Source organism: Egretta garzetta, unplaced genomic scaffold (assembly GCF_000687185.1).
Source record: "Egretta garzetta isolate BGI_Z169 unplaced genomic scaffold, ASM68718v1 scaffold34, whole genome shotgun sequence".
In the NCBI taxonomy this organism is placed as follows: domain Eukaryota; kingdom Metazoa; phylum Chordata; class Aves; order Pelecaniformes; family Ardeidae; genus Egretta; species Egretta garzetta.
The window spans coordinates 1975219-2003014 of record NW_009259586.1 but is presented as its reverse complement, the minus strand read 5'-3'; the positions used below and the strand labels follow the sequence as shown (position 1 = coordinate 2003014).

The 27796-nt window shown below is 37.7% G+C and overlaps 1 protein-coding gene across 3 annotated transcripts in view; it reads left to right on the top strand.

Annotated features, from left to right (window-relative positions):
- FOXK2 (forkhead box K2) overlaps positions 1 to 27796 on the top strand; it is a 47225-nt gene continuing 19429 nt past the window's right edge. The window contains exon 1 of one of the 3 annotated variants that reach the window (XM_035893422.1): positions 1 to 267. Coding sequence is in view for 2 of the 3 variants with exons in the window: in XM_035893420.1 (XP_035749313.1) it covers positions 2723 to 2823 (101 nt within the window). In the remaining variant the exon portion in view is untranslated. Of the gene's footprint in view, positions 268 to 2722; positions 2824 to 22673; positions 22755 to 27796 lie in introns of those variants that run through there. The other 2 variants (XM_035893420.1, XM_035893421.1) reach the window with 2 other exon arrangements.

Genomic DNA, 27796 nt, shown 5'->3' with positions numbered 1-27796 from the left:
TTCCCCGCCGCCCGGCACCACCCGGGCACCGGCGCCTCCGCCTGCTGCCCTCGAATGTGTCCTTCCTCCGGTGGCCCGCGCCCCGTCGGCACATCCACCTCCCACTCCAGTCCCTCCGCAGCCGGTGGTACAGGTGGGAAGCGTGCGACCCCGGCTGCGCCGAGGCCGGTGGTTGACAAATGGTGACCCTCCTGCCGTACTGTGTCTTGCACGTAGCAGTATCTGTTGTGAGTTTGGGAGCAAATCCGTCTGCAGCAGTGCTTGGAGGTATTGTAATTAGCAAATAGAATTGGATACACCCTTGAGTATTGTTTACGTGCTTCAAAGGAAACCAGTCAAGTGGTTATCCACATATCTGGGATTTCTGAATTCAAGATCAATGCTGAGGAAATCTTGTAACACCCCTGGTGCTTTTGCAGAATGTAAGGGGCTCGTTTTGTGTGTGTGATTGCCTTCTGATTTTGTGGTAGTTTCTGCCTCTCTGCCTAATTGTAACGTTTATTTTTATGGGTAAACTGAATCATCCCCATGAAATACTTCTGTTAGCCTTAGCGTTTTAAAATGTGTTTCCTTATGCGACAACAACTGCATTAGGAGTTTTTCAATGGTAATACATTCCTTTACCATTACCAAACGTTAACTGTCTTCGCAAAATAATTTTCTAGAGGAGAATGTGAGGCCTACCTACTACGTTTAAGGATATGTTGAACTGTAAATAAGTAACCTGTGTTTTGAGGAGTCTCATGTAGGAAAAGTGAAAGTGTTTTGGTTTAGTATATTTTAGCTGTCTTGGCTAAGAAATGCCTAAAAGGTTATGAGTGTTTTACCTTTATATGACACATGCCATTAGTGACACAGTCTTAATGCCTTACAAGTTTTTAAACTGTCTTTAGGACGTTGATGGTGTATATTTTCCACTGTGACGTCTTACTGTTAGTTTCCCCACCTGGTTCCTCTGTGAAAATCAAATTGTCTTACCTTTCTGCTTTCTAGGAAATGCTCATTCTGAAAGGGTTTAACAGTGCCAGTATGTGTAGAGTTGTATAATCATGAATACAGTTGGATGACTTCTTTGACCTTTAACTGTGACTTCTATTTTTGCTTTCTGCTTTTTAATATTAATAATCATTTGACGTCGTTAATCTATATTTTAATCTCACACATTTATGAAATATAGATCAAATACCTTTTTTTTTCCTTTGTAAACAGTTTGGTATAATACACTGACTGCAAGCAAGTCATTGTGCATTATACATGTTGATTGCAAACAGTCTAGAATTACTTTGAGTAATTTAGTCGGTAGCATTCTGCTAAATGCTTAAGATCTCAGGGAAAAAAAAGAAAGTACTGCTTCTTCAAGCTGTCTGTGTAATTATTGACTTGTAACTTATTTTAGTTCTCATTGTTGCACTTCAAGGGGAAAGAAAATGCTGAAGGATTTTTTTGTGTGTCATTTTTTTTATTGAACAATAATGAAAACTTCTGTGCAGTTAAAATTTCTTCACGAGTGTATGTGGGTGGTGTTACAGAAACCAGCATTTGCTTGAAACTGTGTTCAGTGATTACACCATTTCTTAGACTGCACACTAGTAGCCTTCAGTTTCAAGATCTGTAAGCTGCCTGAAGTAGTTGTCTCCTGGTTACAAAATGTAGGTGTGATCTTCCGTCAGGTCTTGTAAATAAAAGGTGGCATACCTTCAGTCCTGGCTAGAAACAATGGAGCAGCGTGTGCACTGGGTGAGCTACGGTTTCTTTAGTCAAAAAGCACAGGGATGAGTTTTATCTTGAAGGGCAGGCAAAATCTACCAGGTCATAGTTAGATTGGTGATTAAGATCAAATGCTGCTTTATTGCTTTTTAAAAAAAAATAATCTTCTGTTTATAAAAGGAAAGGCTTACTGGAGTTGTATAGGAAAATAGTAGTTTCATTATTTGCAAAGCTTTCCTCCCCCCCCCCAAACACAGGACTCTTCAGGCAAATTCAAAGCAGACGTTATCTGCTTATAGCAAGTCATTACTGTGAATTACTGATGACTAATACTGTTTGTAGCCGTGTTCTTGAGTTTCATTGTAGATTTAACTGGTCACACTGAAGATGATCTCCTGGATTTTAAGCATCAAACTTAGTTGCTTCAGAATAACATAAACATTAATTAATGATTGAAACATGATTGGAAAGAAAGTAATTTTGGCCTGAGTTCCAGATTGATGATTGCTAACCTCCAGCTCAAGTAATCACTAGATCTATTTTTGTTGTTGTTGTTTAATCCTACTGTGTTGCCAGTAATATGCTTTGCCTATGACTACACAATGATTTGAAATTTTGATGGCAGGTGAAGTTTAAAAAAATCAGGGTGGCCTATTCCTTCTGTTTGTTTTTAAGTGATCTTGGAAACCAAGAATGGAGGGCCCATCTCTAGTCTAATTAATAGTGCCTTACAGATGACTCCAAGTAAAATACTGTTACAGACTTGAAATGTCTTACTTAATTGTCATTAATAACCATAGTTCCAGTGTCCTTGGCCCTTTTCAGTACAGTGTTTAAATACGATTGTATTAATAATGTTATTGAACTTCCTGTTTTTGGAAGGGAAAAACAGAAATACAACTTTGTAGTCTCCTGTGAAACACACATTTTTAACGTCTGGGGAAATTAATGTTAGAGTATACTTTTACCTGTAATAAAGGCATCTTTCTTTCTACAGATATAAATGCCATGAAACATGGAACTACTGTGCATTAAGATAACTGGTCTGGTCTCTAGCTTTAATGCTTCCCTGGAAGCCTCGCTCACAATTCAAATGTTTAAGATCTCAAGCAGGAGGTAATAGCAGTGGGAAGTGTGGTTTTGTTTTTCCAATTCTTGACAGACTCCCATACGTATTTGTGTATATACAAACCAGCTGTCATCTTGTTAGATGAATAAAATGGGGGCTGGGGGGGAAACAGGAATTTTTTTTATTTGTGTCCAGTAAGTAGCTTTCCTGTCAACGTCACAACACACAGAGGCGTGGGATGAGAGAGGTTTGAGAGTCTCCTGTAAAATATACACAAATCAAAGCAGTTCAGTTAGTCTTTTACAACTACCTTTAAGATGTATGGACTATCGCTCTCCAGTTCATAAAGTTCATGTTTTTTAATTGGTTTCATTTGATGCTTGCCAGATTTCCCCTGGTTTCAGTGAAAGCATTGTTAGGATATATTGTTAGGTAAATGATAGTATTAATATTTGACTTTTGAGGCACCTGGCTTCAGAAATACCTTTTGTGCTGGGCACAGTGGCAGTTGTTGACAGAGCTCTTGTATACTGCTTTTGGAGAGGCAGGATTCCAGACAGTTGTAACTGATACAGCTGGAAACAGCAGACTGGCTTCTGGGTACAGCTTAGCTCTGAAGAAGGATTTTTGTTTTGTTTTTATTTTTTGATTTCTTGGATGTGCTTTGTATATTAGCATTTGACTTCATGAAGATCCTAACATCTTGGGCTTGACTATTCTGAGATAGTCTTATATGTTTTGACAAAACCATATGTTCTGTATTTTAGTAATTACTTTTGGTTTTGTGGAAGTACAGGTTTTTGAATCATAAACAAGATACCATTAACATAAGAACAGCATTTTTACGTCAGAGCAAAGCTACATCTAGTCCATTACCTGCCTCCAAGAGTAGTCACTAGCAGATGCATAGGGAATAGTGTAGAAAGGGATAAAGGGAAATGGCTGTGTTTCTCTTGTTTCTTTTTGATCTGAAAGTTAGAGTTGATTTCTGAGTTAAAACCATTTACTGTTTGCATTTTTGTCTCTTTTTTTTTTTTTTTTTAAATTTAATTTTTTTTTGAATCCCTGTAAAACTGTTCTGTACACAACATCCTTGGGCAGTGAGTTCCGCAACGTAATTGGAGCCCGTATTGGGAAAAATACCTCTCTACTGAGTTTTTTAAACTTGACACCTGGTCATTTCATTTGATGCAACTTAAGTTAGCTCTTTTATAATATGAGACAGTAAATAACTCTCCCATTCTGTCATTCATTGTATAGACTTCTTTACATTACTAAGTATGGCAGCTCTTAGAGTAAACCACGTTGAGGACATTTCACTTTAGCTTAACATCTACTAACTAATCCTATGTCAAGCCTATATGGCTGCAAACTAAACATTTGTTTGTGTTCTAGTATACAGAGGGCTGAATCAGTATTTTTAGTTTGGTCTTGTGGTCTCGATCTATGAAGTGGGGTTACTACTGCCTTTTAAGTAGTAGAAGCTTTCCTGCCAGTGAAAGCCAGTAGATTCTGAACAAGGATCAAGTGTATTTATTAACTAAGTAGATTCCTTGGAAAAGTCTATTGCGTTCAGCATTACCTGAGCAGGAAATAGCACAAGAGATTGCAGAAAGCCTCTAATGTATCAGTGCACTTTTTTCTGTCATCTTATTGCAGTTACTCAAATATATGCAAAGATGTGATTGCTGTATGAGTTAGAGTTGTGGCTGCATGGGTGCTTGATGACAATTTCTCCCTGGAAACAACTCGGGTTTGGCTTAATAGTTGAGGTGAAGGGATTGTAACATCTCCTTAGGTAGCGTTACTTGCTAGCTTAGGAAGAATGTTTTGTGCTTGGTTTTTGGCTTACAGTTTATGTTTTAAAGGCTCTCTTTAGGACTATAAGTGTTAGATACTTTAAGAAATCAAACAATTTTTCAAGGAATGTATTTGTAAGTACAGACTAATTACCTGAGGCAGAATTGGCACCTGCTTTTTCCCTTTCTTGACAACAATTTTGATAGATGCAGTTGCTCATATAGAAGACAGCTAGCTGAAATGTTTTTGAGACCTTATGATTGATTTGTGTTCAGAGGAGTATTTTGGAGTTCCATACTGGTTGTGTTAAAACTATGAATTACTTAAAAATTACCTTTAAGCATAAACCTAAGAAACATTGGACTTGGCTGTTGAATCAGACTTGAATCAGACTCCAGAAACTTTTACTTACTTGCTTTAGCAGACACCGTGTCCCATGCCATAATGACTAATCAGGTTAACTGGGCTATGTTTATAGGTGTGTTTTTGGCTTCTTTAAAGTAGGATTTGCAAATGTCAAGCTCAGTAGCAGTAGTGTTCTCACAGAAGCAGATCTGATTGAAAAAGAACGTGGGAGGAAGAAGACAGAGCGCGTATTCTTTGAAATGAAAATAGATGAGTGTGAAGTTTCTATAGTCATAATTTGTGTTACAGTTGTTACTGTCATCCCATCTTTTCTGCCCCCCCCCCCCCCAGCCCCCCGAAACAGCATTGCAAATTGTTACATACCAATCAGGTAGTTGAAGTAAAGCTTAAACAGTTTTATATTTGGATTAATTAGCACTTGCTTTGTTTTTTCTATTGGTATGATTGATATGTATATGGAACTTCTTTATCCAGTTCTAAGTTTTACTGATCTTACAAAGGTTGATACGTCTGTAGTTAGCTATAGGAGTAAGTACATTCTTTGTATAGTTACATGAAATACCATAAACTGGGAAATCATCTTAAAAATGAATGGTTTCACTATTGTCTGTTAAGTTCCAGATCTATGACAGAAGCAAGGTTAGTGTTGTTTTGGTTTAAACGTGAAACGTCAGTATTAAAACTGTTTGTTCCAAGAATCTCTGTAGTTGAAAGAGAGTTTTGAGATTCTTACCTTCAGTTATAATAATGAGGTAAGAGATATGTAAATTAAATCATTTGCATTGATTAGATCAAAATACAATACTGATCTTTGGTTGTGAAATGCACTGTGTTTGAGTAGGAAGAGACAACTTCTGCTATTGGATAAGTGTAAGTTAAAGAAGTTAATAAAGAAAGCAAGTTCATCTTTCACCCTTGCTTTTCAAAATATGTTGTATGTTTAATTTGCTTATAACCAGGAAATTACATTGACTTGTAAGTATTAGTCCTTCATGAAGGTAAATGCGCTTTAGAGAAGAGTTGTGCTGTGGAGGAACTTTGCTGCTGTTGGTTTTGGGGTTTTGGGTTTGGTTTTTTTTTGGAGCACATGTAATTCTCATGTACAAAGCAAAAGATTTTTTCACGTAGTCATGCCTAAGCTATTCACAATAAGATGACTGCATCTGATTTACCATATTTTTCAGTAAATACAGCAGTGCCTTCAAGACCTCTCAAGTCCCATTACCTTATGTAAAATTATGTAAAACACTGGGAAAAAAAATATAATTTCAAAGAAAACTACAAATTCGTCATCTGGTAGTATGAGGCCATCTCTTTTGCAGCCTATGATGAGTTTTCACAGCAGTCTTGTGTTTTCTGATAAACTGATGTCTTTCATGGAACTTCATACTGAAATATTGGGAAGGTGGTCGTTTTATCTACTGTCTTGCTTGTTTTCGTGATAAAAAGTTGATGTGTAGTGACATTTGTTTCCTGTGACTTCCTGCCTTTAAGGAGTTTTTTGACCTAGATAAAGCAGTCAGGGGGGAGGAACCATATTTATTCTGCAGCTATTCCACATTGGATGGCATAGAAAATAAATGTTATATTCTTCAGTTAAGATTTCATCACTATTGTTGTATCACTTAAGGGCGCTGAGGCTTTAGTGGGTTACTTGCAGAGCCTAGTGCAAATCTTTGTAATTTTGTAATACATCATTTTTTTTATAGGGCTAAAGAAGGCCTATACATGATGAGAGTCTTTGTTTCTTTGCATTTGTTCGTGTGATTCTGCTGCAGCTACTGCATGTGCTTCTGTGCAGTTCTGTCCTCATTAGTACTGCAAATCATAAACTTTTACAAAGCATCATCTTCACGTATGCTGTATGGTTGAGTATTTGTGGGAGTAAAATTTTCAATATTCAAAATTTCAGAATGCCTTAATGAATATTTATATGAACACATCACCTTTTTGTTTGTCCATGTGCACCAAATAAAATGAAAAACATGAGCAGATTGACAAACAGTTATGTCCATGCTAAACTGTAAACATTCCTGTTGACTTCAGCAAGACAGCTCATGTGGGTAAAGATGCATATGGAATTGAGCATTTGTAGAATGGGAGCTGTAAAATAAAAAAAGCCAGAGACGTCATTATTAGAGCTTTATGAAGCGTAACAAAATTAGTATAAAGTTGACTGGAATTAATTTTAATTCAATGTTAATTTAAGGTTTTATGTTAAGAATTATGGAAGGGACCTCCAGCCAAACGTCTGCTGAAAGCAGAAATTACTTCAGCATTAGATTGGACTGCTCAGCACCTTGTCTGTTTGAATTCTGAGTATCTCCAGGAGTGAAGTGTTAACTATAAAATGCTTCATATAACTTCTATCTCATATTGAAAAAAAAAATCTGTATTTCCAGTAGCAGAATTTTGGGAATACACAGGCTGGTTAGCATAATGTGCAGCTTAGCTCTAAATCATGAAAAAAAAAAAAGTTTGATCGCTACTTGGTATTGCTACTTGATATTGTTGTTGGTGATCTGAAGTAAATGCGATTGCTGATAAATATTTACAGATGATACCAATGTTGGTAAACATTGTCCCCACAAATAAAGAAGAAAAAAAAAATGGACTTGGTCAGTCCATTAAAAAAAAAAAAAAAGCATCCCAGTAGGTATGCAGGCCAAATCTACAGGGTAGGAAACTGTTCTGAAAAGTAGTAGTAGAGTGCATTTGAAAGTCATGACTAGAGAAATGATGAAACACCTGTACTGAGATGATGTGTCAAAGCAGAGTGATGTGGTGATTGTGTGGAAATCGGGGAGTACTGAGAGGTGCTGGAACTTCGTGTGGTTCTGAAATCAAAATTTGTGCTAAAGAATCTTGCAAAACTGCAAGGCCTTAAGGGGGTGATTGCCAAAAAGAATTGAAGGCTGGAGGAAATCCCAAATAGTGAGGGATTTAAGGAGTTCAGAATGTTTGTCTTATCAAAAAGGAGTGCAAGGTGGGTTGGTGTATATACGCTTTTATGGGGATGAATTAGAATACTAAAAGGCTTGCTAATGGATCACACACAGGTATGAAAGCCCAGAAGCTGTAAACTCAAGGTTTGAACTGGGCACATATTTTTAGCAGTGTTGGAACAGCTTACTAAGAAGAGTGGTGGTATCTCCGTTTCACTATCTTCTGCTGATCAAAAATAGATGCCTTCTTGGAAAAGGTGCTTTAAACAAAAAAAGAAACCTTGCTGTAGTCAGGTGCCGTATAGGTATGGTTGGATGAAATATCATGGCTTAGGGCTAGAAGAGGTTCAAGTAGGTGAAGCTTCTTAGCTGTTCAGCCTTTACTTCCTCTGCAAGTCCTTTTTAAATAATCTCCCATTGGCTTATAGCAAGAGACTTTATTATGTGTTTTAACAAGGAGTCAGTACTTGGCTTGGTTTTCAATTAAATTGCTTCTAAAGCATCAAACATCTAGTCGGGCATTTGTTTATTTACACTTGCCAGCGATGTTCTTGCATGCAAATAATTTTGATGCTTTTGTTCATGATCATCTTCATTTTGGAGTACATCATAAAGTCCAAAGATAATTTTTGTATAATATATAGTGGTTCTTCGAAAATTCTTGTTCTTCAAATAAGTCTTAGATGTAGGTCATGAGGTATAAGCCTCTTAGTTGTCTTGTTGGTAAGAAGTCAGGTTAGCATGTAATAGAAAAAGTGTTTACACCTTGTATTGAAATTAAACTCAGGTTTTCTAGATCACATAAAGAAATGAAGATGACTGTGTGGTTTTGGTTCAGAGATGCTATGGACAAACTAACATGTTGCTACAAGTTGCTTTTAAATTCTGATGTTTACTGACATGTTGCAGTACGGGAGCAGATAATTTGCTTACCTTTCTTCCCTTTTTTTTTTCTTCCTTTTTTCCCTATCATAGCTGGGAAAAAATAGTTTAACTTTCATTGAAGCATCCATTTCCTCAAAAAACGTATACCTGAAATGTTAGTGTCATAGCACAGCATACAATAGATAAATTGTTGTACTACATGTAAGGTAGAAGTCTTGATTCATTTATGAAGATGCAAACACATAATTATCTGGTTTTGGTTTTGTTTTGATTTTTTCCCCCCCTTTTTTAAGACTGAGAATACACGAAAAATTTCATTTATCACTTTGTATTGTCCTGTGGACATATTTGGGGGCTTGTAGGCAGAATACAATTTGAGCAGACAAGGCATATACACATGATTTATATTCTTTAGTAGTAGACAGACTTACTGGTTGCAGTATCAGTGCAGTAAACACACAAGGAAAGTAGTTGGAAAGTATAAATGATGGAAGCTGACTCTTAAAAGAATTTCCCTCCTTAGGTGATGCTGCTATCTTCTGGCCTTTCTGGATAGGTGAAGAAGGCCTGTGTAGCAATGAGGGGAGACAGAGGCTAAAAAGAGTAAGACTTAGAAAAGAGAAGGGTGAATGTACTCCTGCAGAGTTCTGTGTGATATGTTGAAATATGAACCAGAACAAGCTGATTATTTAAGCAAGCAACAAAGTGTTAAAACAATGGTAGAGAGGATGATTTTAGCATCATGCCACATACAGAGGAGAAAAATGGAAGAGGAGAGTTCAGTTACATGGGAAAGATGAGAACATAGGCCAATGTGTTTTGCTTTAGGACATGGACAGGATATTAGTGGGGTTTGTATTTAGGTGAGGAGAGATGAAAGTGTTTGCTGGGAGGCTTGTAAAAAGACTGGAAAAAGTTGAAGATCACCTCAAGTTTAAGAGCAGAGACTGAGAAGTAATATAATAGTTATCCTTACAGAATGCAAGGAGGCTCAGACTTTGATCTTTAATTTGGGAAATGTGATTTAGAAAAAACTGGGGTCTCACTTTTTAGAAACCTAGGCTGTGCTTTCATGAGCATCTGAGCGAAGTGTTTCACTGCTGCTGAAATGGAGCATGGGAGGGGAAGGTCTTGTTTTCTGCAGTGTTCCTGGCTGCAGGTTGTGCTGGCCTTGAAGCTCATCTGATGTTCCATAAGCTGCTGATGTCTGCTTTTTTTGCTATTTTTGGGTGGTTTTCTATTGCATTGAAGTGGCTCACAGAGAGGTCTGGCAAGCAGTGGAGCTGGCACAAGTGTGTGGTGGGCCTGCACAGACTTTGGGCAACAGTCGGCTTGCTGTGTCTTGTGGAGTCATGCATTAAGGAATTGCAGTTATAAAAGCCGTTACGCTCTATGAAATAAAAATGGAAAGGAAAAGAAAGATCCAAAACAGTAGAAGACCAAAAATAATTTTGGTGTATTAAAAAATATTTTAATATTTATTGATATTAAACTTGCAATGTAACAGAAAAATGTTCAAATCCTAAAAGTTCTTGAGACTGCATGCTTTTCGATAAAGGAGTATGCTAAGTATTTGTTTCAAGTTAATAAATTTTAAAAAGTGAATCTAAGTAGACTGTAGACTAGATGCTGAGATGACTCAGTTGTGTCATACCTTTGGTTAATATGTGCTTTCTGGCCTTTTTTAATCTCTGCATAAAATGTGGATACATAGAGAAAAGTGCTAGAGAAAAAGGGGTACAAATTCCTTGGCTGTAGACCATCTCATAGCAGAGGACGGAATTAATGTATGGTCTTCATTCCATATACTAAATCGTCGTACGTCCTGCTTAAAGGTAGACTTCACTCCATAGGTCATTAGTCCGGTTGGTGGTTGAAGTATATTGTAGACTAGGGAAGTCACAAGCTCTAGGAAAATTGAACATTAAGGATATAGTGGAGGTAAATGGCCCTTAAAATTTTATGTGTTGTTTTTTGGTTGTAGTCATGTCCCCCCTTTGCAAAGGCCTTGTATCTCAGAAAGGAGAATTTTCCACCTGTAAGACAGGTGACTGACTAAAGTTTGTGCAGCATTCTGTCATCTGCCTGAAAGAAAAAAAATATTTTGAATTGTAAAAACCTTTCCGTTTTTTACACGTCCTTCGTTGCAGGGGCTGCATATATCCATAGTATCTTTTCAGCAATTAATGTAAATCTGCTGAAGTTGACTATGCAGGTAGATCAGATGTGATTTGGATTTCGTTCGCTATCTTTTGAGGGCCTCTGCTTGATAGGATGCAGAAACATCCCCCCCCCCTCCCCCCCCCCAAAAAAAAAAATTGCCTTTTCTTTCCTTTCTTTATGCAGGATACTAAAACCAGACCGCCATTTAAAGCAACTGTGTTAGTAGTCAAGAAATAAGTTTAGTTGATCCAGCCTTCCAGAACTACTTAGGTGGCAGGCTTGAAAGTAGCTGTGCATTTGCTTCTTCGTCTGATTTAGTTGTATTCTCGCTGTCACTCGGAGACTTCCACCAGAGGAGATGAGGTGAAGCATTTAAGAAAAACAATCATTTAGAGGAGGAGCAGATTATAACAAAAAGTGTCATTTATTTCCAGTGCGGTATTCAGTGGCCTCAGATGCTGACAAAAATTAGTAGGAGTGAATTACATAAATTATTATCAAAGTCCCATTTATAACTTCCACAGATACAAGCATTAAATAACATACTGAGCAAAGATGTGTTAAAGGAAGCATGTTACTTCCTTTCCTTACATGTGTGAATATTCTGGGTGTGGCTGGGTTAGGTTCAGATAAGATTTCTAGTAGGTATTCTGCCTGATCTGTCTTATATGGTCATTGGTTGATACACTTGTTTTGGGGTAGCCAACTGAAGCACTTTCGTGTGTGTGTGTGTAGATCTGTCCCAGGATATTCTTTTATCAGGTAGAGGGGTTGGTGGCTTTGGTTCTTGCTGTCCTTTCATCTTACTAAGTGTATTTGCTTTTTAGTTGCATTAGGGGCTGCAAGCCAAATGGTGAACTGTTAACGCTGTTCAAATGATACGAAAACATTGCTTTGAAGAGTGTGCAATCTATTCTTAAGTAACTTTATTAAAATGACTACATTGGGTAATAAGATTTTCATAGAATGATGAAATTAATCCTCATGCAGTTTGACTTCCAGCGATACTATCAAGGGTTAGAGTACAGCCTTTTTCCTGGCAGCACTTTTGTAGCTACATCACTTGAGTTGGAGAATAACTATAGTAGTTTAAGGTGGTTACCCTCTGCTATGAGTGTGGGTTCTGAAATGAATGCAGAACTGAATTCTGAGTTTGGGGTGGGCTCCACAGTTTGTGGTTGATTGTAGTATTATTCATTCAGCTTTCTAGATATTGATAATCGCTACAAACATTTTGGACCTGGAAACCACAGTGTGTATGTCAGTTGCAATGTTCAGATGACAGGCACATTTAGCAACACAGGAAAGAGATGCAATAGGTAAAAACCACAGTAGAACTTCAGTTGTTTATCCTCTTGAATTGATATTCAAGCTTTTGTTTTTAAAACCTTTTCCTGGTATTGGTCTGTCCATAAAGCTGAGAAATGCAACTAGTCTGTACTATCAGCAGATTCCAGAACTGTTTAACAGTGCTCAAATGCCTTGTGAACCCTGGCAAGACAAAATAACCTTCTGCAGTGAATGAATGGTACAAAGCCGTATCATCTCTTGCCTGTTTCATTACTTAGTTCTCAACTAGCTGCATCCCTTCGCTTTTTTCTTACCTCCGGAAGGTCTCTGAGGAGTGCTGTTATTTGAGCAGAATACACATAGTGGCTTCAGAAAGTTCTTATGAGCTGATTGAACCATACAAGTTCTTGTGAGTGGTTAAACAGAGGAATGGGGGGAGATGGAGGGAACAGTGAGCAGCAAGCTGACAACAAAACAGGCTTTTCTGGAAGTATTTCATTTTTGCTTATATCCTTTGCTTGAATATCCAGTTCTATGAAAGTCCAGGCTTTCTGCAACAAAACTTTCTTCATTATAACTGAGATTCTGCCAGAATTCTGTTAGAACCTGTAAAAAATTTATTTTTCTTAGCTGTTTTCTGTTTTGAAGCTTTTTCTGTGGGCTAAGGTGCTGTTTTGTCATATAGTAGTTTTTGCTTAACTGTAGCGTAGGATATAGGGAATATTGCCTGTTTCAGATAGAAAAAAAAATGGCACTAATTAAATGTTAAACTTGTCCAGAGATGAAATGGGAAACCTCATTCACAGTTGGGAGAAGAATTCAGATCCTTCCACCTGTCTCAGTGTTTTTAAAGATGCAAGTTAAATTCTGAAAGCAATTTGTGATCAGGATTTTAAACTTCCTTCTTGAGTTTTGGCCTGTTGTGAATAGCTTTTACTGTCTACTGCAGTACGGGCAGCCAGCGCAATCATCTGCAAGCACACGCTAGTACACAAATGTTTACTTTTCTGTCAGTAGTGAAATAACCCTGCTTGTTTTATGGTGTGGTTATTCTGAGGTTGGAAGATTGTTGAGCCTGGAAGAGATCACTAACCCGAGCTTGCTACTTAGCTATAAATAAGTTTGGTCTGCTGTGGGCTAGTAAGTACCCAAGATTCTTACGTGAGGTTATTCACTATTATCTAAGGTTATCGGCAAAATGGGTGTTTTTAAGCTTTTAAAGAAAAGAAGCATGTGAACCATGCCAAAAAAAAAAAAAAAGGCAGCATGTGACTGTGAACAATTTGGCTCTTGATCAGAAGGATAAAGTAAAATACTATAAAAGTTCTAAGTTCGAGGTTAGTTTTTCAAAGTTATATTGGCTTAGCAGTAGCTGAAGAAAACATTACTCATATTGGTGTATGTGTGTTCTTTGTGTTTAGCTGGAATGTAGCTGAGAAATGTGCCATAAAATAATGTAACTTCATCTGAAAAGCTTAAAAGCATGGTTATGTGGAATATGAAATAACCATAAAGTGAGAGAGTGTGATTTTGGCTACTTGGAGAAATAACAGGATAGCGGACAGGGAGAAGAGACTGAGGAAGGTGTTTCTGAGGAATGGAATTTGGTAGTTTAATCGTAAATGTTGGTTGTAAAAATTGGGCTTTTCTACAGCTTTTGAAATCAAAGAAAAAACCCTGCAGTTGTGGAAGTGAACATGGGAGATGGCAATGTAGAAATGTGTTGCCCGAGTCTCATTTTTTGTTTGGGGAGACTTGAGAAGGCACAATGTGGTTTTGGTGACTGTTATGCTAACTGATTCCATTCTTGCACTGAAATGTATTTACATCCCTTATATCTAAGGTAAACTATTGTGTCTGCAACTTTTTACTTCTGCAACAACATTTGATATTTAGTAGGGTTAGGTGGTTTTCTTGTTCTTCCAGTTAAATTTCTTATCTTGCTGCTGTGACACTGCATTTCAACTTGGAGATCCCTGGGCTCTGATTAAGGAAGTGTTGGTTACTGGATGTGTTACATCAATGCAATTTTGTCCTACTCTTGACTATTTTGTCTTTGTGGTAGCTGCTTGTTCAAACTTTCCCCAAGAGATTTAAAGAGGAGAATATGTATCACTGCCCTATGTTTTTATAGGGACGTTTTGTGGTAAATAAATTGCTGACTGAGAACATACTGACAGTGAGTGTCTGATACAGACAGGGCAAGAAGTTGGGCTGATAAAGTTCTTCACTGAGTGAAGGAGGCTTTTATTTTTAAATCCGAAAGGTCCTTAGATACTTGTATTGCGATGGTTCGCACCATCTTTAAGCCATTAGAATAACCCTCTTAAAGGTGTTCTAAATGGAGACAGGATTTGACTTGTGCAGGTAATGATTTAATACAAAAAATACAAAGGAAAGAGAAATCGCTCTAGGGGATTTAAAATTAAAACACTACAGGATGGGTATTTAAAAGGAAGTAAATAGATCTAATCATAGCCACTGGTTTGAATGCAGAAAGGGTTGATATGCTCAGAAATTAGCGTACAGTAGTGAGGTGGTGATCCTTTCTTAGATGATAACTTTATGTGTCAGGACTAGAAGCAACTTTCTTGGTATAACTTTCACAGAAAAGGAAATGACTGTAGAGTGGGGAGGCAGAGCTGGCTGTTACAGAAAGCAGGTATTTGAAGTTGCATGTTTGAACACCAACTGAATTTGGGTTTTTTTCCTCCATGTTTTGGAGTCTTAAAACTGCACTATTGCATTTAATTGTTATCTGGGCAATGGGCTGCATCATGTTATATATTGCTATGTTTGAGGCTGTGAATGTGTAGAGTTGTGCACAACTTCAAAGGGTGTTGCTGTTCTGAAGTTTAAATGCATGCACATACAATCCGTAGCATGGATCCAAGCAGAAAGTTGCCTCTAAGAATCACAGATACTACAACAGTCATTTTATATAATCTTAGATAAACTGCGTCTACTGGGTTTAAAAGTTGCTTCACGTTACCACTGGTTATATTTAATATAAGCTCTTCAAATGTGTTAGTGCCAAGCAAAGCATTGTTTGGAGTATGGAGAAATAACCTGCAAGCCAAAATTAGCATGTATTCATTTTGAGTGGTGTGTGTTTCGTCAGGGCTGCCCAGATCATGTCGTCCCTGAAGGCAGCGCATTTCAAATTTAAATGTTTAAGCTATTACAACATGGAACATGCTGGTGAGTGGTGCCAATAACATACGCTGAACATATGACCAGCACATGCCCCCTCTTCAGCATAGGCCATGAATTATTTAGTTTGTGTTCCAAGCTGTTTATTTTTGAGAGTTTTTTTCCCCTCTCTCTGTCAAGCACTGAGGCTTTTGTTTCTTTTTTCCCCCTCTTTCTTTTCTACTGTTGCTATTGATTCTGTATTTCTAAAATTTTCTGCTGTGTTTACCACCACTGTCACCCCTATTTTGTGCTAGTTCTTTCAGATTGCGATCCTTGGTATCTCATGTGGTAGTGTCACTGAAACTGTGGAGACTAGTCTGATTATTTTCAGCTTGAAATTGAGAGATAAAATTACCTTACACTTAATCTTTTGGGACTTGGTCTATATTCATTAGTTAGCTGTGATACCTCTTCTTTGTGTAAATTTCTTACCATTATGTTTAACATCTGTGAAATGGCAGGTTTTTTCCCCCCTTACCATCTTCAGTTAGATAAATGGTGTTAAGCATACGCTCCACAGGTCCATTCTGATCTTTAAAACCTTTTCTCGTCATGGCTCAAGTTCACAGGCCGCCTGTGACTCTTCAGTTGCAGCAACTGCTGCTGTGGATTCCGGTACAAAATGTGTGAGTGAGCGCTGACCCAGACTGACAGTCTGGGGAGGGCTGGGGAGCAACAGTAAACAAAACAGTAATGAACATAAAAATGTATTGCATCTTTGCAGTGTGTTTTATAACATTTTAGGGAGTATTACCTCTGTCATGGGGTCAGGCTTGACACAGAATTAATTTGACCTGGTGAGCTTTTGAGAACACATCACCTCTAATTATTTGTATACGCTGTAGTTAATGGTTAACATCGCATAGTTGATAAAGATTATGCTCTTAAATTCATTTTTTTTCCTGTGATAGTGCATTGGGTTAAAGGATACACTGTTACAGAATGCTTTTGCTTCTCATGTTAAGTATATTGGTAAACTATTTTCAAGCATTTGCAGTAATTGAAAGTATCTTTCTCATTGTTCCTGTTTGTAAAAGGGATTTTTTTTTTTTTTTTTTTTTTTTTTAGTCTTCGCATTAGATTTATATAGTAGTGTATTTTTATTACAATATGAACAGCACTTCCGTCTCATTGTTTTAAGCATACCTGTATATAAGATTCAGGTCATGAAGGTAAACTGTAACTAACCCTTTGGTTTCAAGGTTAGTTAAAACAAGCTAATCGGGAGTTAGAGCTGAAAGAACCATCCTGTTCTGCCCCGTGTGTTAGCTCTGGTGTTCACATCGTGTGCTCAAGTCAGATTAGTTTACTGGCAGCCCTGAAAAATTAATCCCTTGGAAGAGAAGGAGAGAGGCAGGCTCAGGATTAGTTTTCTGGCCAGTCAGAAGTGCATTTTTTTCCCTTATCAGATGGGAAGAAATTAATAAGATTGATAAAGTGTCTTCATAGTATCTTGTGTATCAGTTTTACGAGCATTTGAGCTGATCTAAAAGTTCTCTGCTCTTGAAAGGTTTTGGTCCTTCTTTCTAATTCCTGACCCTGGCTCCAGGGTCCAGCTGTCCCCTTACACAGGCTCTGGCACCACTGGGTCCCTTGTTAGCTGGTTCTCTCACTAGCCCCAGAGAATACTATTCTCTTCTTAAAAACTTTGTTTTGCTGGGTGAGTTGGTGCTGCCTTAGTGAGTTGAATCAGCTCACTGAGGGGCCTAACGAGCCCTACACTTAGCGGAGATGACCCTGGCCTCTATAATGTAGCCTCCAGCTACATAATGTTTCTGGACACTGCTTCTGCGAGGATTGTGTGCTTAGTCGCAGATGCTATCCACATACCGCAGAAGAAGGGGGGGGGCAGGAAAAGTAAGTAAAAGGTGACCACTGTGGACAATGAAGTTGGCCTTGAAGTTGGCAACAAAACTGTGCTTGTACTGTTTTTAGTAGTTTCCAAAATGTTCGTGTGAGTGACAGTCCTCATTTTTCACTTCACCACAGAAATATCTTCAAACACAGATGTTTGATAACTAGTTTCTGGTAGTCTCTGTTAAGCTTTGTGTTTTTGTTTTTGAGCAGCAATGAAGAGTTTAAGGGTTTCATGTCGCATTTCAAGCTTTCTTTGTCAGATGATAGTGTCCTGTCTCATTGCCTTTACGGGTCTTATGGAAAAGTCACTGATTTTTGTGACACTTTCATATAACTGACTGTTGTTTTCCCAGGAGAGAGAGCAAAACTGATTGTAAGATATAATTTTATAACTGAACTAATTAGTGCTCTTAAGGTCTTCGTGATGTGATTCCTGATGATGAGTAAAGGAATGGTAGTTTAAAAATACCTAGTGAACCTTTTTGACTCTTTTCAAAAATCATGACAAACTAACTTGTCATTAAAGTTAACATTTAATGAAAAGCTTGTAATATATGGGGGAAAAAAAATCTTGATTCTGTTTTTTGGGGGGGAAGGATATTGAAAATCATAGTTTGTATAAGGATTGTTTTTAATCATCTAAGGTGTCTGTTATCATAGTTTTTAGCTTTTCTGACTTAAAGCCTGTATGTTTTTCTCTGTATACTGGAAAAGTGTACATGTTGTTAGAGTACAGGGTCAGGCCATGGGTCATGCCCTCCAGAATTGTTAAAATGTCTCTTAGATCTTCATATTTTAATATTTCTCCATTATTTTTTCCATTTTTGCTTTGATTTTTTTAATAGAATTTAAAAGCAGAAATATTAGTCTTTTACTTCTCCAGATGGGTGTTTTTAAGATCATAAAATAATTTGATGTATGAGTTAAAATTGAGGGAAATTGGCTTCAAAGATGTAGCAGTATTTGTTGCTACTTCTGTATTTATGATAACTTTAACTTAGGGGCCACATTGGATATATGGTAAATGCCACATTTTCTGTGGTGCTTTCTGTACTAACGTATGGATTTTGAAAGAATATATTCTAAGGATAAAAGTTTTTTTGCCATTATTGAAGGAAGTATGGTATAATGCCTTACATGGAAATTAGGAAGTGCTTTCTGTAGCTAGGGATTAACATTTCATTTCAACATAATACATCTTTCTGAAAATCTGAATTTTTCAAATATTGGTTGGTTTTCAAGTGTAAATGGAAACATGTTAATTTAAGTACTGTGAAAATTAGTGTTTGCAGTTCTTTTTTTATGCAGGAGCGTATGCATGGAACTCATTTGCATCTTTTCAGCTTTGCTATACAAGTGGATTCTGCAGTGGAATTTTGAAGAAATCACACGACTGATGAAATTGTTCTTAAATATGCAATCCTACGTTCCAATTTCACTACAGAAATTCATTATTTTTATAGCGATCAATATTTGTGCATGACAAAGGAAATAGTAACAGCAAGCAGCCTTCTGATGTAGGAAGGGTCCAGCAGATAGATGTGTGGGGAGGGGAAGGTGGGGAGTTTTGACAGCCCCATTCAGGCAGGAATAATGCTCAGTTGATAAGCTGGGGAAGCCCAACTTGAACAAATGTCACTTTCCTGTCGAGGGGGGTGAAAGTCAGACACATTGCTTTTTATCTCTCTCTCTCTCTCTAGGAAAGCTTTGCAAATTTCTGCGCATCGAGGGAAGTTTGAGCAGTTCAGCAGAATGTTGTTCTGTGTAGTTGTGCAAGAACCTCTTTGGAGTTGATTGCAGCTTTTATTTTTCAGCATTTCAAAGCATTTTATAAACTCAGCTATATCAATTTGGCTGCACAAGAGGAAGAGAAGACTGGACTCTCTATTGATTTTTATTCTGGAAGACTTTAATATTCTGTCAGTTACTACCTACAAAGTTGATTTGGCTCTGGCATATCTCAAAGACGGACCAGAGTTTAAAGCAGAGTGATGTGTAGCGAAATAGTGCATTATGTACTAGGACCATTTTTTTCCCTTCTGATGTTCTGTTTTTAGAAAATTCAATGGTCTGGAAAAGCTAAATTACAGAATAATAATAAAAAAAGGTCTGGAATTTGAACCTAAACCAAAAGAAATCACTCTGAAGACATGGTTGGTTTAGTATCAGAAAACCTTGGATTGGGTTTGGTTTACACAACCAAACTACATGCTTTTTGTCGTTCCCTCCCATAGAGTATTCTTTATTGTGTGGGATGGATCCAGTTATTGTGAGTTCTGCCACCTGTCTGTAGGAATGCAGTTAAAGTAAACCCAAATTGAATAGTGTACAGCAGTGCTCTTTCTTTAAATAGGACAAGAAATAAAAAGAAAAGTGAAGATAGTACTTGCCTCTCCAAAACAGTATGGTTATTGCAAAAAAAAAAAAAAATCAGTAATCTGGCTTTTTTTTTTTTTGGCCAGTGAAAGTTTTTGCAATTTCATTAGATTGGTATGGGGCAATGTAGGAGTATGATTAATGAAAAATAGCCGATATGACATAGGTAAAATTTAAGTCCTTCAATACTGCAAGTGAGTAGGACTTACTCTTACTTTTCAGCACCTCCAGCTGTGCATTGCTGGGACACTTGCAGGTTCTACGCTGGTACAAGTTACAGATGTGAATGAGTAACAGTTTTAGTAGCTTGACAACGATTCATCATCTTGAATGAGGAACTCTTGTTTATTACTAAGGGAAAGCAAATGAGGAGTCCTTTTTCCCCAGATATTTTTTTCAACATTTAGGATGTAAATTTTTGCTTTTTCTGCTTTTTTTTTTTTTTTTTTTTTGTTTTTTAAATTACTTGAAATACTGTGGGGTTTTTTTATTTGGTAATGGGGAAAAAATCCTGATTCTCATAGATACATAGGAAGTGAGGTTTGTGTAGCTTAACATCTTCAAATTCTTCAGTATATAACTGTAAAGATTTCAATTTGAATGTATGCATTTAATGTGCAGGTTTCATGGTGTAATAGTAAAGGACTGGTGAAATGAAAATTCCTCTAGGTCTGTTTGGGAGGACGTGATGCGTTGCTTAAGATACATGTGTATGTTTTACTTTTTGCCATGTAGGCTTCACAGCTGCTACTTTTTTGCTCCTTAAACAGCTACTTCTGTGCAACAAACTCTGGTTGAAAACTTAATGAAATAATCTCCCTTTTGTTGAAGATGTGTGTTTCACCTGGTCTTCTGTCTTTGAAAGTGGTTGTAGGAGAAGGAAGACTTAAGGGTTGATCCAGTGGTTTAAACAAAGATTGGGTGTTGGGGAAAAACATGTTCTGTTCCCAGCTCTGTTGCATGCTTGCCAAAATGACTTGGCCAAGTCACAAATCTGTTTAATCTGTTTTTAAAAATGGGGATAATACTTCATGGGCGGAGGCAGGGGGGATGATGAAATTTCTGTGCTCTTTTCAAGCACTTTTTATCAAGAGCTATGCCTTGCCTTTTAAAATTAATTCCTTGGGTTTTGAAGTGGCTTACTTTGTCTGCAGTGCAAGCACCCTAGTTCTCTCCCTTTCCGACTTGCCTCCCCTTTCCCTTTTTTTGAGGATTAGTGGTTCTGGTTTTGCCAGTGCTCCAGGCTTTCTTATGTACACTGTTCCTGTGTGGATGCTACTGTCCCTAATCTCTGGTGTGCCTAGGAGTGCAGAGAACGCTGGATCTAATGTGTTACACTGATGTGTGTTTAATACTGCAGTGTTTTCTAATGCAAGATGTTACAGAAATGCAGAGCAGTATGTTCAGTCTGTTATAGTTGAGACCTTTAAAGTAGTATATATGGGAACCTATAAATGCCTTAGTTATTACATGATATATAATTGCTGTTACTCTGTCAGGTTTTCTTACTAGTGTAGTTTCTAGTACGTGTAGATCTTTAGAGCAATAGAAGTTTTGTGAGGAATGCTTAAGTGGTCATAATCCATTCTGTTAACAGTATCTGCAGTCAAAATACTGACTTACTTGATCAAGCTAAAATGTCCCAAATTAATCAAACTTTATTCTGTTGAAAAGCATTGAATATGCACTCTTGTTTACAAACAGAGTCCTGCACTTCCTTTTATGACTAGTAATTTCTGGAAGCTTATTTTCCTCTATTAGTTCAAATTTCAACCTTTCAAAGAGAAAGGTTAGAATAGCTGCATAATAAAACATCTTTGTATATATAGTAAGTACAATACAGCTTTTAAATTAAGGTGTCGTGATGGTTTTACTTCAGCTTTTTGAAGAGAGATTAGACTGTGAGATGACTTAAAGTTACTAAAACATCAGCAAACTTCTACACTTTGGCTACAGGAGTTTTCTGCTGGGTTAGTAAATTAGCTGGAGATACCAGTGGCTCCTGGTAGCAGGTAAGTGGAGTAATTGTGTGGCTGGGAACAGAAGTGGTGCAAGAGGCAGGGAAGAGCCTGCCCAATTTGGCAATGCTGAGCTCTTACATCATTGTATCCCATGAAACCACCCTAAGATCAAGCTTTTACTGCTAGGAGCCTGGTTGGTGCTTCAGGAATCTTGGCTTATATTTTTCATTACTTTACCTAGATGTTGTTTGGCGTGGGTTTCAGTTTGCTTACTATTGGGGAGGGGTGAGTCAGTGAGAATGTATGTGTGTGTCAAATTCAGTGAAAAACAGGCATCCCTAGACCTGATTGCTCCAAACCAATTTAGGCTTTTCCCTTCTATGGGATGTACACCGTTCAATGTCTGTCCATTTTCACTCACTATAAAGATAGATGTCTAACACAGGTACAGGTTTACGCTTGGAGAAGTTAATCCTGTGCTTCATGTTTGTGTGCTGTAGCTTTTCCTTCTCTGTACTGTTGCTCCTTTATCAGTACAGTGACAATAGTTAACATATATTCTGATGAAGACTTTTATTTAGTCTGTTTTGTTTTTTTTTTAATTCCTGGACAGATTTCCACTTGCGTGACTATCTGACTTGTTAAATCATGCCTGTTATTTTCATTCATTTTTATCCTGCACTTTCCTGCTGCCCCTTACAACAGCCCAGGATTTGAGAACTTGGCACGGTCTTAGAAGAATAGTTCAGGAGGAGTGCTTCTTGAGGAATATTTTCCAATAACAACATGTTTGTTTTAGATTAAATAGTTGCTTTACTTTGTGGCCTTTCAGACTCTTTGGAGTCTTGATTGGTTCTCGAGTGCCCACACAAGTGATTAAGGAAAGTAAGTTTGTGTACGCTGTGGAGCGGTCCATGCATATAAAATTTCTAGAGGGTCTGCACCTTCAGTAGAAAAGGTTTAGGAATTTGCAAATAAAAGAAGAATTGAAAAATGGTTTGAACAAACATCGTGCAAGTACAGTTGGTTAAAAATTGATCTCAGAATATAATATAAAATCTTGTTTTCCATTGAGATGTCCAGCAGTATCACCAAAGTGAAGCACGTATGGAATGGCCCTTGGACATCAAACATCTTTAGGTAGGTAATTGTGAAATGTAATTAATGCCCATAGTGCTTTGAGAGGAGTCTGAAAAAAGTCTGTTCTTTGACCAGACAGGCAGATTTAAGGGGGAAATTAAACACTGCTGTCTACTCAAAATTAGAGTTGGTAGGAAGCAGGTTTTGTCACTTCAATGGCCTGAGTTAGTCATGGATTTCTGTGTGAAATAAAGGACTGTTCTCTTGGAAGCAGAGTTCTGTCTTGAAAAGCCCATCTGAAATAAACTGTGCTTCCTTGATTCAGGAATAATCTTTGTTTTCTGTGTAGCATTGCCTCTGTGGGTAACTGTTCTTTTGGTAATGATTAGGGAGTTTTGGCATAATTTTGCAATAGAATGCAGGTCTCTGATGAAGTAACAAATGAAGTCTTTCTTTACTGAAGTAATGCATGAGTCATAAGTACTTTTTTTATGATTATGCTTGCGTCAAAACACATCATGACAGCACTCGTTCACTGTACTTCCCCCTACTGTTTTAATTGTAAGGAATAGTAAAATGCCAAGTGCTTTATGTTTGGCTCTAAGCAGCTTTGTTTGGTTTGCCAGTAGCTTTTTATTTAGCACTGAATAATATTATTATAACTTCAGTGTTTCCGTATGATGATGAGTACCCCACAACTGAGGGTGAAATGCCAGGCACCTCTGTAACCAGCTAACTTGGTAGTAATGGATATAGTGGGTTCGGTTTGTCTACTTCAGCTCAGCTGTGACTGTAAATCGTATGCTTTATGAAAAGTTTTGGAATGGTATTTACTGTTGTGGTGAAAGTGTGAGCTTGCATATTTGATAATAGGAAGCCATTGTTAAATGCACGATTATCTGGAAGGAAGGAGAAGTTATGATTGATTTTTACTTTCCTGATGCAAGTGTTTTGTTTCTGTTCTTTAAACAGGAAACTATTGTATTATAGAGTTATGTATGCTCTGTTGGGACTCGAAATAGCTGTTTGAAATTTGGCAAAGATATAGGCACACAATCTTTTGGGCAAATTTTAATTTGTTTTTATAGTTTAGAAGGAAATTTAGGGATAGAGACCACACAACCTGACTCTGCATACGGCTTTTGTGTACAGAGATGCTAAATACCTGAAAATGCAGTGTTTCCATAGGCGGAGTTTCTTTTGTATTCACAGGCTGGGGAGCCTCAAATTCCAGAGGCATTACATGAGCAGTTTTAATGAATTAGTGTCTGGTTTTCCTGCAGCAGATGTGACAAGCAGCTTTATAAGCTGCTTCCCATCGATCGCTGTTTTCCAGCTCTTTTGTGTCTTTCTTTTGCTTAGAGAAAAGCAACGAAGAGCTTGGTTTCTACAGTAACTGCTGCCTACATTCTTGCCTGTGGGCCAATTTCTTTCTCAGTTCCTGCAGCCTGTGCAGGGCTACTGTATTGAATTTCTTTAGGTTTTGGGGGGTTTTTTTGCGGTTGTTTTTTTTCTTCCCCCCCCCCCCCCCCCCTTCTTGATGGTTTAAATATTTTACCCTTTAAGAAAAGAGGAGAATGCAGTGGGAATTTGTGATTTTGAGATATGTATTTTTAATTAACCATAGCACGTTTCTATGACTATAGGATAACCTACATGTTTTTGCTGCTGATCGATACCAATGTTTGTGTGGTTGGTATAGAAAGAAAATGAAATGTCTGACTGCTAAAACAAGAACCTTTGAAAATTTTTAACGGCACTTACGTTAATGCTTGTTTCTGTAGCATAATAATGTGGGGGGGGAGAGGGTGAGATCAGCCTTAAGCTGTTAATAGAATCATTTACATTTGCAGCAAAATTTGCTGTAGTTTAACAACTTCAGGACACGTCTTTTTTAGTCTTGACTCTTAAATGCCCTTAGAGAAATTCTTGTGAAAAATGCATTGTTTCTTATGAAGTTAGCTTTGTAAGTGGGAAAGAAGGATTAAATGCCATTTCAAACAAGAACATGTGTTTATTACTCAGTTTGTGTTTGCTGCTAGTGGTTCAGGAATGTTCCTGTTGTCGTCATCAATATTCTGTTGTCATAGGATCATTTTTTGACACAGACAGGCTTGTTCCAGATCCTTCTGACAGTGAGTTAGCACCATTCCTGTAATGAATACCCACAACTTTACATACTTCTTATGCACTTGCTAAAGCATGAGTGGGGGGAAGTATGTAACCTAGGTTTCCTGTGGGGGAGCCATTAATTTACAACTAGATCGTATTTCCAGCTTTTGCTTAGAATTTGGTAAAAGTGTTTTGTTGGCCAGCTTGAATTAACATGAGGCTACAGCAATATTTCATCACTTCTGATGATGCATAGATCTTTGCTTTTGAATCTTTAGACATCTGGGTGTATAGATAGATCAGTGATCTTTAAGGCATTTTTTCGTACTGCTTTATGTCACTGTGTAGACAGTGATGACACACCTGAAAAAAGGCACAAATACTTGTGAAAAGCGTGCCCAGTACTCAGAAAAAAAAATCTGATTGCTGGTTTAAAAATCTGAGGGTGTTTTGGCCCTTACGGTATTGGAGGTTGAGCTTCCTAGAGAGCCCTCACATTTTATGTTTGTGTAGGACATGCTTTGCAACTATTGATCTTCGGTCAACAGAAATCAATTGCAAAGGATACAGAGAATTAAGGGAAACACGCATGAGGCCATGATTCACTCCCCAGAGGAAAAGGATGCCTCTTTTTAAAGGGCAGTTGCTTTTTGGGTAACCTCTAGAACTCTTCTGACTAATAATGGCCAAACTTCATTGAATGTAAACTAGCCAAATCAAGACTTAGTTTAAAACTGTGATGGCATGGAGGAGGAGGCATCCATCCTAACCCAACGTGTATGTGTATGCATACTTGTAGGAAGTGATGCTGCTGGGGTAGTTTCTCACATCACTGCACAGGGGGTGGCCAACTGCAAGCAGAAGAGCATTAAAAATTTCCTTTTTAAAAAGCGCTCGAGGACATGTTGGGCTTTATGTTTCTGTAATATAAGTTTTGGAAGTAAATTTTTGTATACACCCCCACAGTCAATCGGAGTATCCACTTTTCTCTATTACCAACAATATAGGAAGTTTTACAAACATAATGTTAAAGCTAAAATTTCTGATGGGAGCATAAGGTTGTACCTCATGTAGATGAACAAGAAGATATATAAAAAATTGCCCATTGAGGAAGTTCTCTCTGTTTCAGATAATAATAAAATAATTATAATCTGATTAGTATTACACTGGAAAGGGGTGATCCAGTATATTGTATCTGCATTTCCTATACTCATAGCATTTGTCTTATGTCGAGTAAGTTTTATAGCAACACTTTTTTATGTAATCTGAGAAAAGGCTGTAAAACAAATCTCTGAATAGTTACTTGTGTTTAAAGAGTCAAGGAAACGCTTGCTACAAAAAATGTGTGCAATTTTTTTTTTTTTCTAATAACCTGTACTTTATTAGTAATAATTTAGTGCTGGGATTTTTCAGGTGGCTATTTAATGTTGTGACTATTTGAGTAGATTTGTATATCTGCCCTCATTATTAGTTTGGAAACCCAGATTTTTAGCTGTTGCGTACTTCAAGTTTATCTTAGAATTTTGACTCTGCTTTGAAGCAGCTCAGTTCAATTTGTCTTTTTTAAATTAGTTTTGGTTTTGTTGATTCAGTTTAGATCTAAAGATGATGATTCTATTCTGGAAATGGACTGCAGTATTGACTTGCAGTTCAATTAAAAGTCTTAAAAATAAATTCTGGATGTGAATAACTTAGTATGCCTGCTTTTGGTGTCGAACAATCAGAAACCTTTTGGTATAAAGGTCAGAAGAGGAAGTTAGAAATGTAATTATGGGGTTGGATTTTTTTTTTGGAAAAGGGTAGGCTGAGTGAAGAAACCACTTTCTCCTTGGTATGGGAATTGTTGCTTTTCTCCAAGTTAACAGAAGTTACTTGTTCCAGGTATCTCCAAGACATGGAGTTGCATCTTCTTACAGGTTTCCTAGTGTTTTGTGTGTGTCAGTTTGATATGTGAGGGGAACCAAGCTCAGCTCTTTCTTTAGAGATACACCTTTTTCTGAGGACAAGAAGGCACAACACACAGACTTTACAAAGGCTGAAATTACATGTAATTGTAATTCCAAGTTTTTGAGCTTTTTTTACCTTCACAGTATTTCTGGTTGTTTTTGTAAAGACTCATCTTTTAAGCCTTGCTTATTTAAAAATTGGTTAAAAAGCAATAGCTACATGTAGGTTAATTATAATTAATGTCCTGATAATCCATTGTGATGAGATTAATAATAACTGAAGCAGCAAATGGAGAAAAGATGAAATTGTGGTCCTTGTTCTTTCATATTGAAATTTACCCATTAGCAGGAAGTAATACAAATTGTCATTTCCAAGTACTGTGTTCCTATGGACACTTGAATGCTTCCCAGTTTTGACATGCTCATCTTGGATTTCATTTACAGATGTTCCATAGAATGGTGCAGAGGAAGTGGTACCCTTGTTTGGCTTTCTAACCTTGTAGAATTGGGGTCAGTGCTGTTGTTCATGAGTGACCTGGGATATGGGACAGAGAGCACCGGCTGCAGGTTGTGGATAATGTGATTTGGGGGTGGGGAATGGTGAATATGCTGGAGGGCAGGGCTGTCATCCAGCGGAAGGCCAACAGACTGGAGGAACAGGCTGACGGGAACCTCGTGAAGTTCAGCAAAGACAAATGTCAAGTCCTCCATCTGGTGTGGGTAAAGGCTGGGAATGACTGACTGAGGAGCACCTCTGCAGAGGAAGATGGGGGGGCCTGGGGGAGAGAAGGTTGTATGTGTTTTAGCAGCGCACCCTTGTGATGATGGAGGCTGGCATCGTACTGGGCAGGAAGGATGTCTCTGGTTTTGGGCTCCCCATACAAACAAAACTGATGACAAACTGGAGAGGGGAAGGGAGGGCTGCTGAGATGCTTAGAGAACCGGCACATTTGGCACATGAGGCTAAAGGACCTTGGGTGTTTTGTTGTGGATTTTGTTTTGTTGGATGGTTGGGTTGGTTTTTTTTTTTTTTTTTTCCCCCTT